This window comes from Ochotona princeps, chromosome 6 (genome assembly GCF_030435755.1).
Source record: "Ochotona princeps isolate mOchPri1 chromosome 6, mOchPri1.hap1, whole genome shotgun sequence".
Lineage (NCBI taxonomy): Eukaryota > Metazoa > Chordata > Mammalia > Lagomorpha > Ochotonidae > Ochotona > Ochotona princeps.
Window position 1 is genome coordinate 3,731,227 of NC_080837.1, and position 10,824 is coordinate 3,742,050.

The 10,824-nt window shown below is 59.2% G+C and overlaps 1 protein-coding gene across 1 annotated transcript in view; it reads left to right on the top strand.

Annotated features, from left to right (window-relative positions):
- The window catches only part of ARID3B (AT-rich interaction domain 3B), a 37,332-nt gene extending 29,439 nt beyond the window's left edge, over positions 1-7,893 (top strand). The window contains exons 4-8 of the mRNA XM_004594703.2: positions 4,029-4,212; positions 4,714-4,988; positions 5,069-5,323; positions 5,902-6,000; positions 7,244-7,893. Of these exons, the coding sequence (XP_004594760.2) occupies positions 4,029-4,212; positions 4,714-4,988; positions 5,069-5,323; positions 5,902-6,000; positions 7,244-7,434 (1,004 nt within the window). The 3' untranslated portion in view covers positions 7,435-7,893. The remainder of the gene's footprint in view (positions 1-4,028; positions 4,213-4,713; positions 4,989-5,068; positions 5,324-5,901; positions 6,001-7,243) is intronic.
- Positions 7,894-10,824: the final 2,931 nt, after the last annotated feature.

The window sequence follows — 10,824 nt, forward strand, 5'->3', positions numbered from 1 at the left end:
ACCTTCCCAATGACCCAGTGGCAGGGGAAGCCACTCCATGGAGCTTTACAGAAAGAGACGGCCTCAGTGGTAGTGATGGCAGAGCCCTGCCTCGCACCTGCTGTGGTCCTGTCCTAAAGCTGAGGAGTGAGCAAGCCTAAGACTTCGGAATGACTCCCGGGTTATAGAGCAAGCAGAACTCGCCCTGGTGCACACTTCCTGCTGGTGGTCCAACTGCGGTGAATAGGTCCTGGACAATCAGTACCTACTGTGTGTGTTCTGGGGAGCGGGGCCAGGGTTGCAGTCAATATTTACCTCCCTGGCACACTCCCAGTCAAGCCCGGGGCTTGCTGGCCAGCCCTCCTGACAGGCTATGGAAATGATTAATGATCTTTCTCAAAGCCATGAAAAAGCAGCAAGGATCCCCAGCTGGGCCGTGCCCTGGCTCTGGGGTCCCTGCCCCAGTGACTCCTGGTCTTGCCTGCCCCGGCTGCAACACGCTGCAATAGGGAGGAAGTGGCTTTCTTCCAGCACGCTTGCTCTATCCCGTCTGTCCTTAGAGCTAGAAGATGCCAAATCTCCCCTTCTGCCCAAGCAGGCAGAGGGAAGCCAGATGCTGTGGCCAGTGGGCAGCTCTCGTGTTGCTTAGGTCGTCTTTGGAGTGCTGGGGCCAGCGTCCAGGGCCCCTCCCACCAACAAGGGTTAATGCCCCTGGAGTCCGGAGGCCTCTCAGGCTCCTGGCCCTCATAAAAGCCTTTTACATCCTACATCCGCCCTCCTCCCGGCTGCCTGGGGCAGCCCTGGCTGAAATCTGATAAGGGGCCTCTTTGTTATAACTGTCAGCCTCCAGCCTTGAGGAGGGAACTGGAGACCAGTGGCATTTCTTGGGGTGCAGATAAGACCCTGGATTGCTGTCAGAGAGCCCATGATTAATTACCCTCAGTCCCAGCTCTGGTCCTGACAGCGGTGACTGACAGGCTGCAGGCTCCCTGGGGCGGGGCTGGTGGAGCAGCCCGTGGCTCTGCAGGTGCCTCTGTGCTTGCCAGAGCAGAGCCTCCTGCCAGGAAGATGTGCTGCCCTTGACCCTCATGGGGTAGAGAACCTCCAGGAGCAGCCCCCAGCTGGCCTTTTCTCCCACGCCAGACCCAGTGGTCCCCTGGTCTGAGCCACAGTGATTGCCTGCCCTTTCAGGTTTTGATCCGTGAGACTTAGATCCAGGAATTTCCTTCTCCAGAGTGGTGAAACTGAGGTCCGAGGTCCCCACATCACGAGTGGGTCCTAATGCAGTGCATGTGATGAACTGCTGACATGATCTTACCTGGGGCCCTACCTCATGGTGTCTGTGTACGCTGGACGGTGTAAGGTAGCCTCGACTGCTGTGGAGCTGACCTCTAGGAGAGCCTGGCAGCCTTACCAAGTCCCCTTGGCCACAGTTCTCCACCGTGAAGCAACACAAGACTGCAGGGTGGGCTGGTCTGCAGGGCAGGGCTTCACAGGCCACCCCAGGGTTTCTCACAGCAAGGCTGGCTGGTTAGGCTGCATCACCTGGACTTAAGGCCGCTTCGTCCTGTGTCTGCCCAGATCCTGGGGCCTCTGCATCTCCTTTCCTGTGAGCGAGCGGTGTTGGGGAGGCAGGCGGAGCCTTCATGAAGCATCTGCACCTGGGGCTGTGTGGCCATCAGAGGCCACAGCCCTCGCTTAACCTTGAATACTGTAGGTCCCACCAAGCCCATCCTGGGACCTTGCGAGCAGAGAAGGAGCCCCTCACCAAAACACGTGTGCTCGAGCAGGGGCCGCACAGAAAATGCTAGGTGCCCCATTGTCTTTTTCCTGTTACAAGAAACGTAAATACATCCAAATTTCCTTGCCTCCCCTTACTCTCCCAACAAGTAGAGGATGCAAGAGGGAGATGAGGGGGAGGAAAGCAAATGCAAAGATAGCTTGCAGAGGAGGTGACAGTGGAGAGGGAGAGGAGAAGGGGGCACTTGGGACCCTTGAAATCCTGCATGCTGGGGGCCAGGCTGTTGTGCTGCAAGTTAAACTGGTGTTTGAGCCGGCATCCCATATCAAAGTGGCCAGTTCAAGTCCTGGCTGCTCCACTTCCCATCCAGCTCCCTGCTCATGTGCCTCAGAAAGCAACAGAGGCTGGCCCAAGTGCCCTAGGTGTTATAGCCTTTCAGGAGTGAACCAGTGCATGGAAGATCTCTTCCTCCATCACTCTGCCTTTCAGATAAATTAATTTTTAAATGTATTTCTTTTTGTTATAAGATTGATTTACAGAAAGGAGAAACAAAGAGATCTTCCATCTACTGGTTCACTCCCCAAATGGCCAAAGCAGGCTAGAGCCAAACCAGTCTGAAGCCAGGAGCTTCCTCCCGGTCTCCAGAGCAGCCGGAACATGAACTGGGACCCATGTGAGGTGCTGGCACTTGCAGGGAGAGGATTAACCTGTGAGCCACCATGCCAGCCCCCTGATAAAATAGATCTTTTAAAAAAAGAACTTTTTTGTATGTGATCTTGTGCTAGGGAATGTGTGCATCACGTAAGGTGTAGGTTTGTATTTCGCTGAGAGAGAACCAGAATGCCTTCATCCTCTTTTCCGTTTCCCGTGCTTGCCCTGACAGGGCTGGCCCAGGCTGAGGCAACACCAGGAGCTCCATGCAGGGCACCCACGTGGCTGGCAGGGACCCAGGCACCTGCTGCCTGCAGGGCGCTCATCGGTAGGAAGCGTTGCTGGGACTGAGACCCAGGCATGCCCAGTGGCACCTCAGCCTCCAGGCCGTTCACCTGTCCACTGTGCAGGATTTCTAACAAGGAGGCAGGTGATGCAGTGATGGCATCATTGCCACGACACAGTCCAGCAGCAGTGTGCAGGTCATGTGGATTGGAAAGGAGCTTTGGGTGGAAGGTACCCAGGTTTAGCCCCTGTATGAACACTCTGGCTTGATGGGGAGCAGGCCCCAAGTATAAGAATGTTCAGGAAGCTTCTGGAATGTGAGCTTGGCAAGACCTGTTTGAGGGGTGGGGCTTGTAAGTAGTTCTTGCTGAGTACAGGCAGTGTCGTGCGAGGTGTGGATTTGCTGAGGCTGTGAGCGTGCTGAGTTGGCAAGCCTGAGCTTGCCCTGGCCGCTTTGTCCTTCACCCTCTCAGGACCAGGGTCTTGGAGCAGCAGCACTTTGGAAGAGGGCCTGGTTCTGTCATGGGGCTCCCACATATCCCTGCTCCCAGGAGGGGCTTCCTCCTTGTCAGTGCCAGGTCCTTGTGGCTTTTATTATCCTGCAGAAGTATTGTTGCTGGGGGTGAGGGGAGGGAGAGAGGAGCAGAGACTGCACCCTGGCCTCTTGGAGCTGGTCTGGGGCCCGGGGCAGCTCTGGAGAGCTCCGGGAGATGAGGCAGGGAGGGACAGGGCAGGCAGAGGTGTGGTGGGCGTACAGTAAAAGGATCTTGCCATCAAAGGGCAAGCAGTCTTGGTCCTGCCACGAACAGTGACCCTTCCCTGCGGAATTCTCCCCTCTGACCCCAGGATCATTAATCCCGGGGCTGCCAAATGACAGTCATCCATCAGGCCTGGATGGCAGGGCCCCTCCCACCCTGTCCCCTGGTGCTCGTTAGCGGCCCTTCCTGCTTGGTGCCAGGTTTCCTAATCAAGTCCTTAGCTCCCCTCACTTCCCCTCGGGCCAGGGGGCGGAAGCCACCATACCCCTCCTCCCTCTGAGCAAGAGGAGGGGCCCAACCCAAAGCTCACCTCCTAGGCAGGGCCTCCCTGCCAGCCAGCTGGGAGAGGGTGGCTACTGAATGAAATCTGAAGGCACCAGAGGAGTCTTAAGTTGCACAGTCATTCCAGAATCATCTGAAATTATTCTGTCGGGGGGAAAAAACAACACCAGAACCAGAAGTCGTTCAGGCCAACCCTGTTACTCGAATATGGGACAGCGGAACCAGGGAGGCCGAGCGCTAAGCGGATTTGCCTGCTTCCTGGCTCCCAGGGCTGCCCTGAACCTGCCCCAGGGAGGTGACACAGCTCTGCTGTCTCCCCCTGGTGATCGCAGGGACCCCCATCAACCGGATCCCCATCATGGCCAAGCAGACGCTGGACCTGTACATGCTGTACAAGCTGGTGACGGAGAAGGGCGGCCTGGTGGAGATCATCAACAAGAAGATCTGGAGGGAGATCACCAAGGGCCTGAACCTGCCCACCTCCATCACCAGCGCCGCCTTCACCCTCAGGACCCAGTGAGTGGCCCGTGCTGGGTGGGCTCTCTTCCCACCCCCTGGCCCCGCATTCTCCAGAATTAAGTGTGAAGTTCAGTCATTAAGCCCACGGCCACCACAGCCAGTGAGTGATGGGCTTAGACTTGGGGCCTGGTCCTTTGGCTCCTGCCCACTCTGGGCTGTCCCACAGTGGAGGTCCTGGAGGACTGCAGGTGGTCTGGCCCCACTGGGAGGCTGAACTGTTCTTGTCACTGCTTGATTAAATTATGGGGGGATGGAGGAACCGAAGCCAGGAAACAGCTCCTCCAACTGCCTGGCTCTGTGGGGCCAGAAAATCAGGGAGCCGAAGAAAGCTCACACCGGTGTGGGCCCACGCCTTCAGGGCTGCTGTGCTAACTCATTCGCTCCCTCAGTGAGCGGGACCAGTGACCTGAAGGGGACTGCCTCAGAGGCCCCTCGTGTTGCACTGCACAGGCTCCTGGGCTGTGCGTGCTGACGGTGCCCGTGCCTTGTGCCATGCAGGTATATGAAGTACCTCTATGCCTACGAGTGTGAGAAGAAAGCCCTGAGCTCCCCGGCCGAGCTCCAGGCAGCCATCGATGGCAACCGCAGGGAAGGCCGGCGTCCCAGCTACAGCTCCCCGCTCTTCAGCTACTCGCCTTCGGCTGCTGCTGCTTCCACCGGAGCCCCTGCCCTCCTCACCCCACCCAAGATCCGCTTTCCCCTCCTCGGGCTTGGCTCCAGTGGCGGTTCTGGTGCCAGCGCACGGGGAGCCATGGCCAGCACGCTCAGGAAAGGTGCGTGGGACCTTGTCTTGCACCGGGTCTTGGGGCAGGCAGGTTTGTGGGGCACTGGTCCAGCTCCCATTCCTTTCTAGGTGACGCAGCCGTGGGGACAGCAGCACCTGTGCCAAATCGCCTGACTGTGCCCGGAGCCTTGGCAGCCCAGGGGGCCGGCCCTCGCACAGCCACACTGGAGCAGCTACGGGAGCGGCTGGGCTCAGGGGAGCCCTCCGAGAAGAAGGCTGCGAGGCTGTCAGAGGAGGAGCAGCGCCTGGTGCAGCAGGCCTTCCAGCGTGGCTGCCTGGGCACGGCACGGCCGCTGCCCGTGAGGATCCGGATCAACGGCAGGGGTGAGGGCTGCTTCCCTGCCCCTCAGCCCACATGGCCTGATCAGGAGCCCTGGCCTCCAAGAAGGCAGGTGGTCACTCCAGGAGGCGGCTGGAGGCCTAGAGACAGCCACCTGCCCCTCGCTTCAACCCAGGGGCTCACCCTGCACTCACACCTCTCAGGATACAGGCATAAGTCAGGCACCCTGGGCAAGTCTGAGAAGACAACCCCCTCCATCATGCCCAAGGTCAGTGTGGGCTGCCAGAGACCCACACTTGGAAGGGACAGGCGTTAGGCAAACTACTTTGCCACCCCAGCCCCCACGGTCCATGTCTGTTCCCCTGCTCGCTCTCGCCCTCGGCTTGAAGCTGAGTAAGCCCATGTTCATGTTGGGAAGAGAGCCTCCACTCCCACCCTGGGAAGAGCAGAGGGAAGCTGGGGCCAGCAGGTTGTGCAGGGCCACGTGTCCTGGGCCTGGGCAGAGAACCCTGTGTGCCCACTGCCCAGCCCCGTCTCCTCAGGGTACTGGCAGGGCGGGACCCAGCAGAGGGGAGGGGGCTTTGCACAGCCTTGACCACAGCTGCATCGCCTGTGTCTGCAGAGGACAGAACTGAGGCCTCGGCTGCCGCACTGAACCTGACCGCCAGCAGCATCGGGAGCATCCACATGTCCGTGGACATCGACGGCACCACCTACGCAGGTGAGGCCTTGGAGCTGGGCGGGTAGGCAGAGGCCACCCCAGCTCCCTGGCACCTGGCGCCCATTGCAGGGGTCACTCAGTGGGAGGCTGTGAGGTCAGTGCTGCCTGCACTCCACGTGGAGCCTGCAGTAGCCATCCTCCACGCATGCGCCGTCACACAGGGTCCAGGCTGTGGGGTCAGCGGCCTTGCCGTCTTGTGGTTGTCTCTGCCTGGTTGGCAGCAGTGCTTGGTGTAGACCCTTGCCAGGTCCCTGCAAGACCTTTGGGGTGCCTTGTCTCTGAGCCCCTGCCCTGCCCTCCCCTCCCCCAGTGCCGGAGGCCCCTCTGGACTGGGGGTCCGTACCCCAGGGGCCTTGGGATGTCATCTGTGTTCAGAGTGGATGCAGATGTTCTTACTGTTCATTTTTCTAATTTTTAAGATTTGTTTTTAATTTAAAAGGCAGAGTTACAGAAAAAGGAAGAGACAGAATCTCTATGCTCTGGTTCACTCCCCGAATGGCCACCATGGCTGGGGCTGAGCCAGGTGCAGCCGGGAGCCTTGGCCTCCATCCTGTGTTCTCCCATGGGCGGCAGGGTGCTGTGTCCACAGCAGAGCAGCTGGGCTTGGATCTCTGCTCTGCTCTGCTTGGGGATATAGGCATCTGAGCAGGTGGCTTAGCCAGCTGGGCAGGACACAAGACCCCTGGTTTGCATCTCAGTCCATGCTTTTCTGACTCCGTGAATGCAGAGGGCTGCCCATGTTCGCGGGCACTGCTGTCCTCCATGGGCTCCCACTCCACCACTCTTGGGCTGAGCCTGGCCACAGCAGTGAAGCTCAGTGGGTGAGCAGGGGCTGCAGGCCAGCTACCGACTGGGGTGCCCTGTGGCTGTGCCTTCCATCAGGGCACACCTCTGTGCTGGGTACTGCGGTGGGGCCAGGGACACATGTCTGTCCCTCGTATTGCAGGGCTGGAGTGTGGCGGCATTCACAGGAGGTGCCCGAGGAGGTGGGCCTAATCCCGTGCCTTGGGTGCTGTATGAGCCAAGCGGGGTAGATGAGGGTTGTGGAGAGCGCAGGGGAGGAAGAGGAGTGGGAAAGGAGCTAGTAACCTGCCCTCCCTACCCTCTGCCTGCAGTGGCAGGCTCCTCATGCCCTGGTCGCCTGGCACCCTGGCACCCTCTCAGCCTGTGGCTTTTCTGACCTGGGTACCCACAGAGCAGGGCAGGGCGCTGACTGCCAGGCTGAGCCACTGTATCCCCGCAGGTGTGCTGTTCGCCCAGAAGCCCATGGTGCACCTCCTCGCCGGCGCCGCGGCCCAGGGCAGCAGCAGCAGCAGTGCCAGCAGCACCAGTGGCACCAGTGGTGGTGGCGGAAGCAGCTCGCACTGCTCGCCCAGCCCTACCTCCTCACGGGGCACGCCCAGCACCGAGCCCTCCACCAGCTGGTCGGTGTGAAGCGGCCGACTGGCCTGCCGTCCTGCTGTGCCCTGCCCTGCCCACAGGAGTGGAGGGAGCCCATGCACAGTTTACCTCATCTCACGGGGCCGCGTCCCACACGTCGGCTCCCATCAGGTCCTGCTGTACTCTGGGGGCCCGGAAAGGGGCGGGGCGGCGTGGTCCAATCAGGGATTGTCCTGGGGAAGTGGACGGGGTCTGTGGGTGGCCACCTCCCTCCTGGGCACAGTGTAGCGACAATCTGTAAGCCGACTCTGGCGGCCTCCATTCCCTTCCCTTTTAATTTATTTTCCTCCTGCCTTCTGCCGTGACCAGGGCCACTGGTCTCCTGGCTCAGTCCCCAGGAGGGAGCCCCCCCCTGCCTGCTGCCGGGTCCCCAGGTGGGGATCTCTCTTGTGAGTCTGGAATCAGTCCTAAGGGACGCCCCCCCTCCTAATGGTCCCAGTGAGGAGTCCTTCCCCCCCGCCCTGTCCCCGTCCCCTATGGCCCGCCCTGCCCCCGCTGGCCGGTGCCCCCACCCCCGGTCCCAGCCTACTGAGGCTGTGGGGCTCATCGAAATACCTCAGATTTGTAATTGTCGTTTGATTCTGCAGGAAGTATTTGCAGCTCTGATACCTTTTTTTATATGTGTTTTGCTGACTTTTGAGGATTTTTTTTTTCAATTGCTGTTGTCGTTCTCCTTGTTGTCGTCTTCGTTGTTGTGGCACCAAAGAAAGGCAACCAGATCACCCCGGAAGCCAGATGGGTGCTTGCCGGCCCAGCCCTCCGGCCTCTCCCCGGCAATGGCAGCAGGCAGGGGCCACTCAGGGATTGCTGCAGCTGGGAGCAGGGTGGTCCCTGGGGGGATCAGGGCGGCTGGTGGGCAGGCCCGCCTCGGGGCACAGGTACCTCCCCCAGCTACCTGCAGCCCCACCCCTCCCTCAACACTCACGTGCAGTCACTGGCACCCACACCAGTGTCAGTGGCACGTGTGCACACACACACACATGTGACTGCATGCCCACATGAACAGGCAGTCACCCCACAGGCCCCGTCCACTGCAGCTGACCCTCCTCCGGCCATGGAAGCCTCGCCCTTCTGGGCACTCTTGGAGGTGACACAAACATTTGGCCAGTGTGTCTTTCTCAGGAGTTTGTTGCAGGGTGTGGAGCCTCTGCTTCTCAGAGCCTCTCTCCTGCCTTAGGCCGCCTGTCCGGCCTAGCCCTCAGTGAGCCTGAGAGTAGGGTGCCTTCAGGGGCCACAAGAGAGGAGCCCTGCCCCCCTCCTACCCACCTTCCGTGTGTGGTAAGCAGGACCATGTGACAGTACAGGGGAGCCCCCAGGCAGCGAGGCCATACCTCAGCCGCCCTGCAGCCAGTGTCCATGTGTGTGGTGGTAGTTTTCTATCTTCCATGTTCTTGAATGTTTGTATTTCAATAAACCTCTACCTCTTGCCACAGGCCTGTCTCAGTTCCCTCTGCTCCCAGGGCACAGCGGGGTAGGGTCTGAGGGAGACCCGAGCTGCCGGAGCCTGACGATCTTCCCCTCTGTGTCTCCTCCTGTTTATCTACCTTTCCAATAAAAAATAACTTCAAAACAGAACAAAACAAAAAAAATCTAAAATAAGAAAGAATAGCAGAATTACAGAAGGAGAAGGAAATACGTTTCATGTACTGGTTCATTCCCAGACGGCCACAGTGGCTAGAGCTGGGCAGGTTGGAAGCCAGGAGCTTCCTGCAGGTCTCCCACATGAATGCAGGGGCCCAAGGATTTGAGCCTTCCTCTGCTGCTTTCCCAGGCCACATCAGCAGGGAGCTGGATGGGAAGTGGCACAGCTGGGACTCAAAACTCTTGCTCATAGGGGTTGCTGGTGCTGCGAGTGCCAATATGGTACATTCAGAAGTTCATGTGGAATTGAGGGGAAGGAGCCAACTGTAGCATAGCAGGCAAAGTCACTATGGCTCCTGGCTTCAGACTGGTGCAGCTCCGGAGGCCACTGGGAAGTGAACCAGCGAAGCTGTCTTCCTGCGTGTGTCTCCCACTCCATGTGACTCTGCCTTTCAAACAAATACCATCCCCACTTTGGCTATCTGGAAAATGACCCCCAGAAAGACTGAGCAAATGGCTTGCTTGGAGGAGCCACAGATGCCAGCAGCCACCAGCTGGGCATTCACCTTGCAGGTGAACCAAATAAACCTCCATGGGCAGCCTGGCAGGGAGAGCTCAGAGCAAGCTCTAGGAGGTGGAGGAAGTCACCTTGTGTCACACAGCCCTCATTGAAATCACCCCACTGCCAGCTCCTGAGCCCGTGTTCTGAGCCGCTGGTTTGTGGACAGTGGGGATCGCTGTCGGAGACAGGCTGGAGCACGGAACGCTGAGCCCTTGCACCACTTTGCTGCTCAGACCCGTGTAGGAGGGCTGTGGCTGGCCCGCCAGCCAGTGCTGCCACCTCTCGCTGGGACCCTGCAAGCCTGCGGGCATGGCTGGCACCCAGCTACCTGCTCCCACAAGATGAGTCCTGCCAGGGACCTGGGCAGCTGCTGAGGGGCTTTGGGAGGCCCAGGTTGGTGCTGACTTTTGGCTGTGGTTTGTGGCCAGGCCAGAAGTCCCGATCTCGCAGCAGATAATTGGTGCTGAGGGGATGGTGTTCAGGAGCTGGGCCTCGGGCTGCTGTGCCGTGCCAGGGAACTGGTTCTCAGCTGAGGGTGTTGAGTGGAGCCGAGCCCTGTCCGCATCCTGGCTCCCCACATCATTGCCACCCTACAGGCTCCGCCAGTGCTGTCTTCCAGGATCCACCCAGCCCTGTGAAACAAAAGTAGCATTCTGCTTCTACTCTGAAACAACAGCTAACCACCTTGGACTCTGTACTTAAGACGGGGCCCAGCATTGTGGCAGAACTGGTCAAGCCACCTTGTACAGTGCTGCCACCCCATCTGGGAGCACCAGTTAAAAGTCCTGGCTGTTCTACCTCCCATCCAGCTCCCTGCTTAAGCTCCTGGGAAAGCAGCGGAGGATGGCCCAAGTGCTTGGGTTTCTGCCTCCATGTGGAAGACACACATGAAGCTCCTGGCTTTGGACTGGCACAGCTCCTGCCATTGCAGCCGTTTGGGGAGTAGAACAGCAGGTGGAAGAACGGACTCACCTCTGAGCTACGAAAGTCTTCACTGAAACAGGAGCTTCCATCTGCTAGTTCACTTCCCAGATGCCTCAGATGGTAGAGGATGAGCCAGGCCAAACCTGGGCAGCCAGCATTCCATCCAGGTCTCCCATGTGAGTGCAGGGACCCAAGCTCTGGAGCTATCTCCTGCCTCTCCAGGTACACATCAGCAGGATACTGGAATAGGAAGTGGAGCCAGGACCTTTTCCCAGGCATGCTTGAAATGGGGTGTGCCCGTACCACCAAGCGCCTGG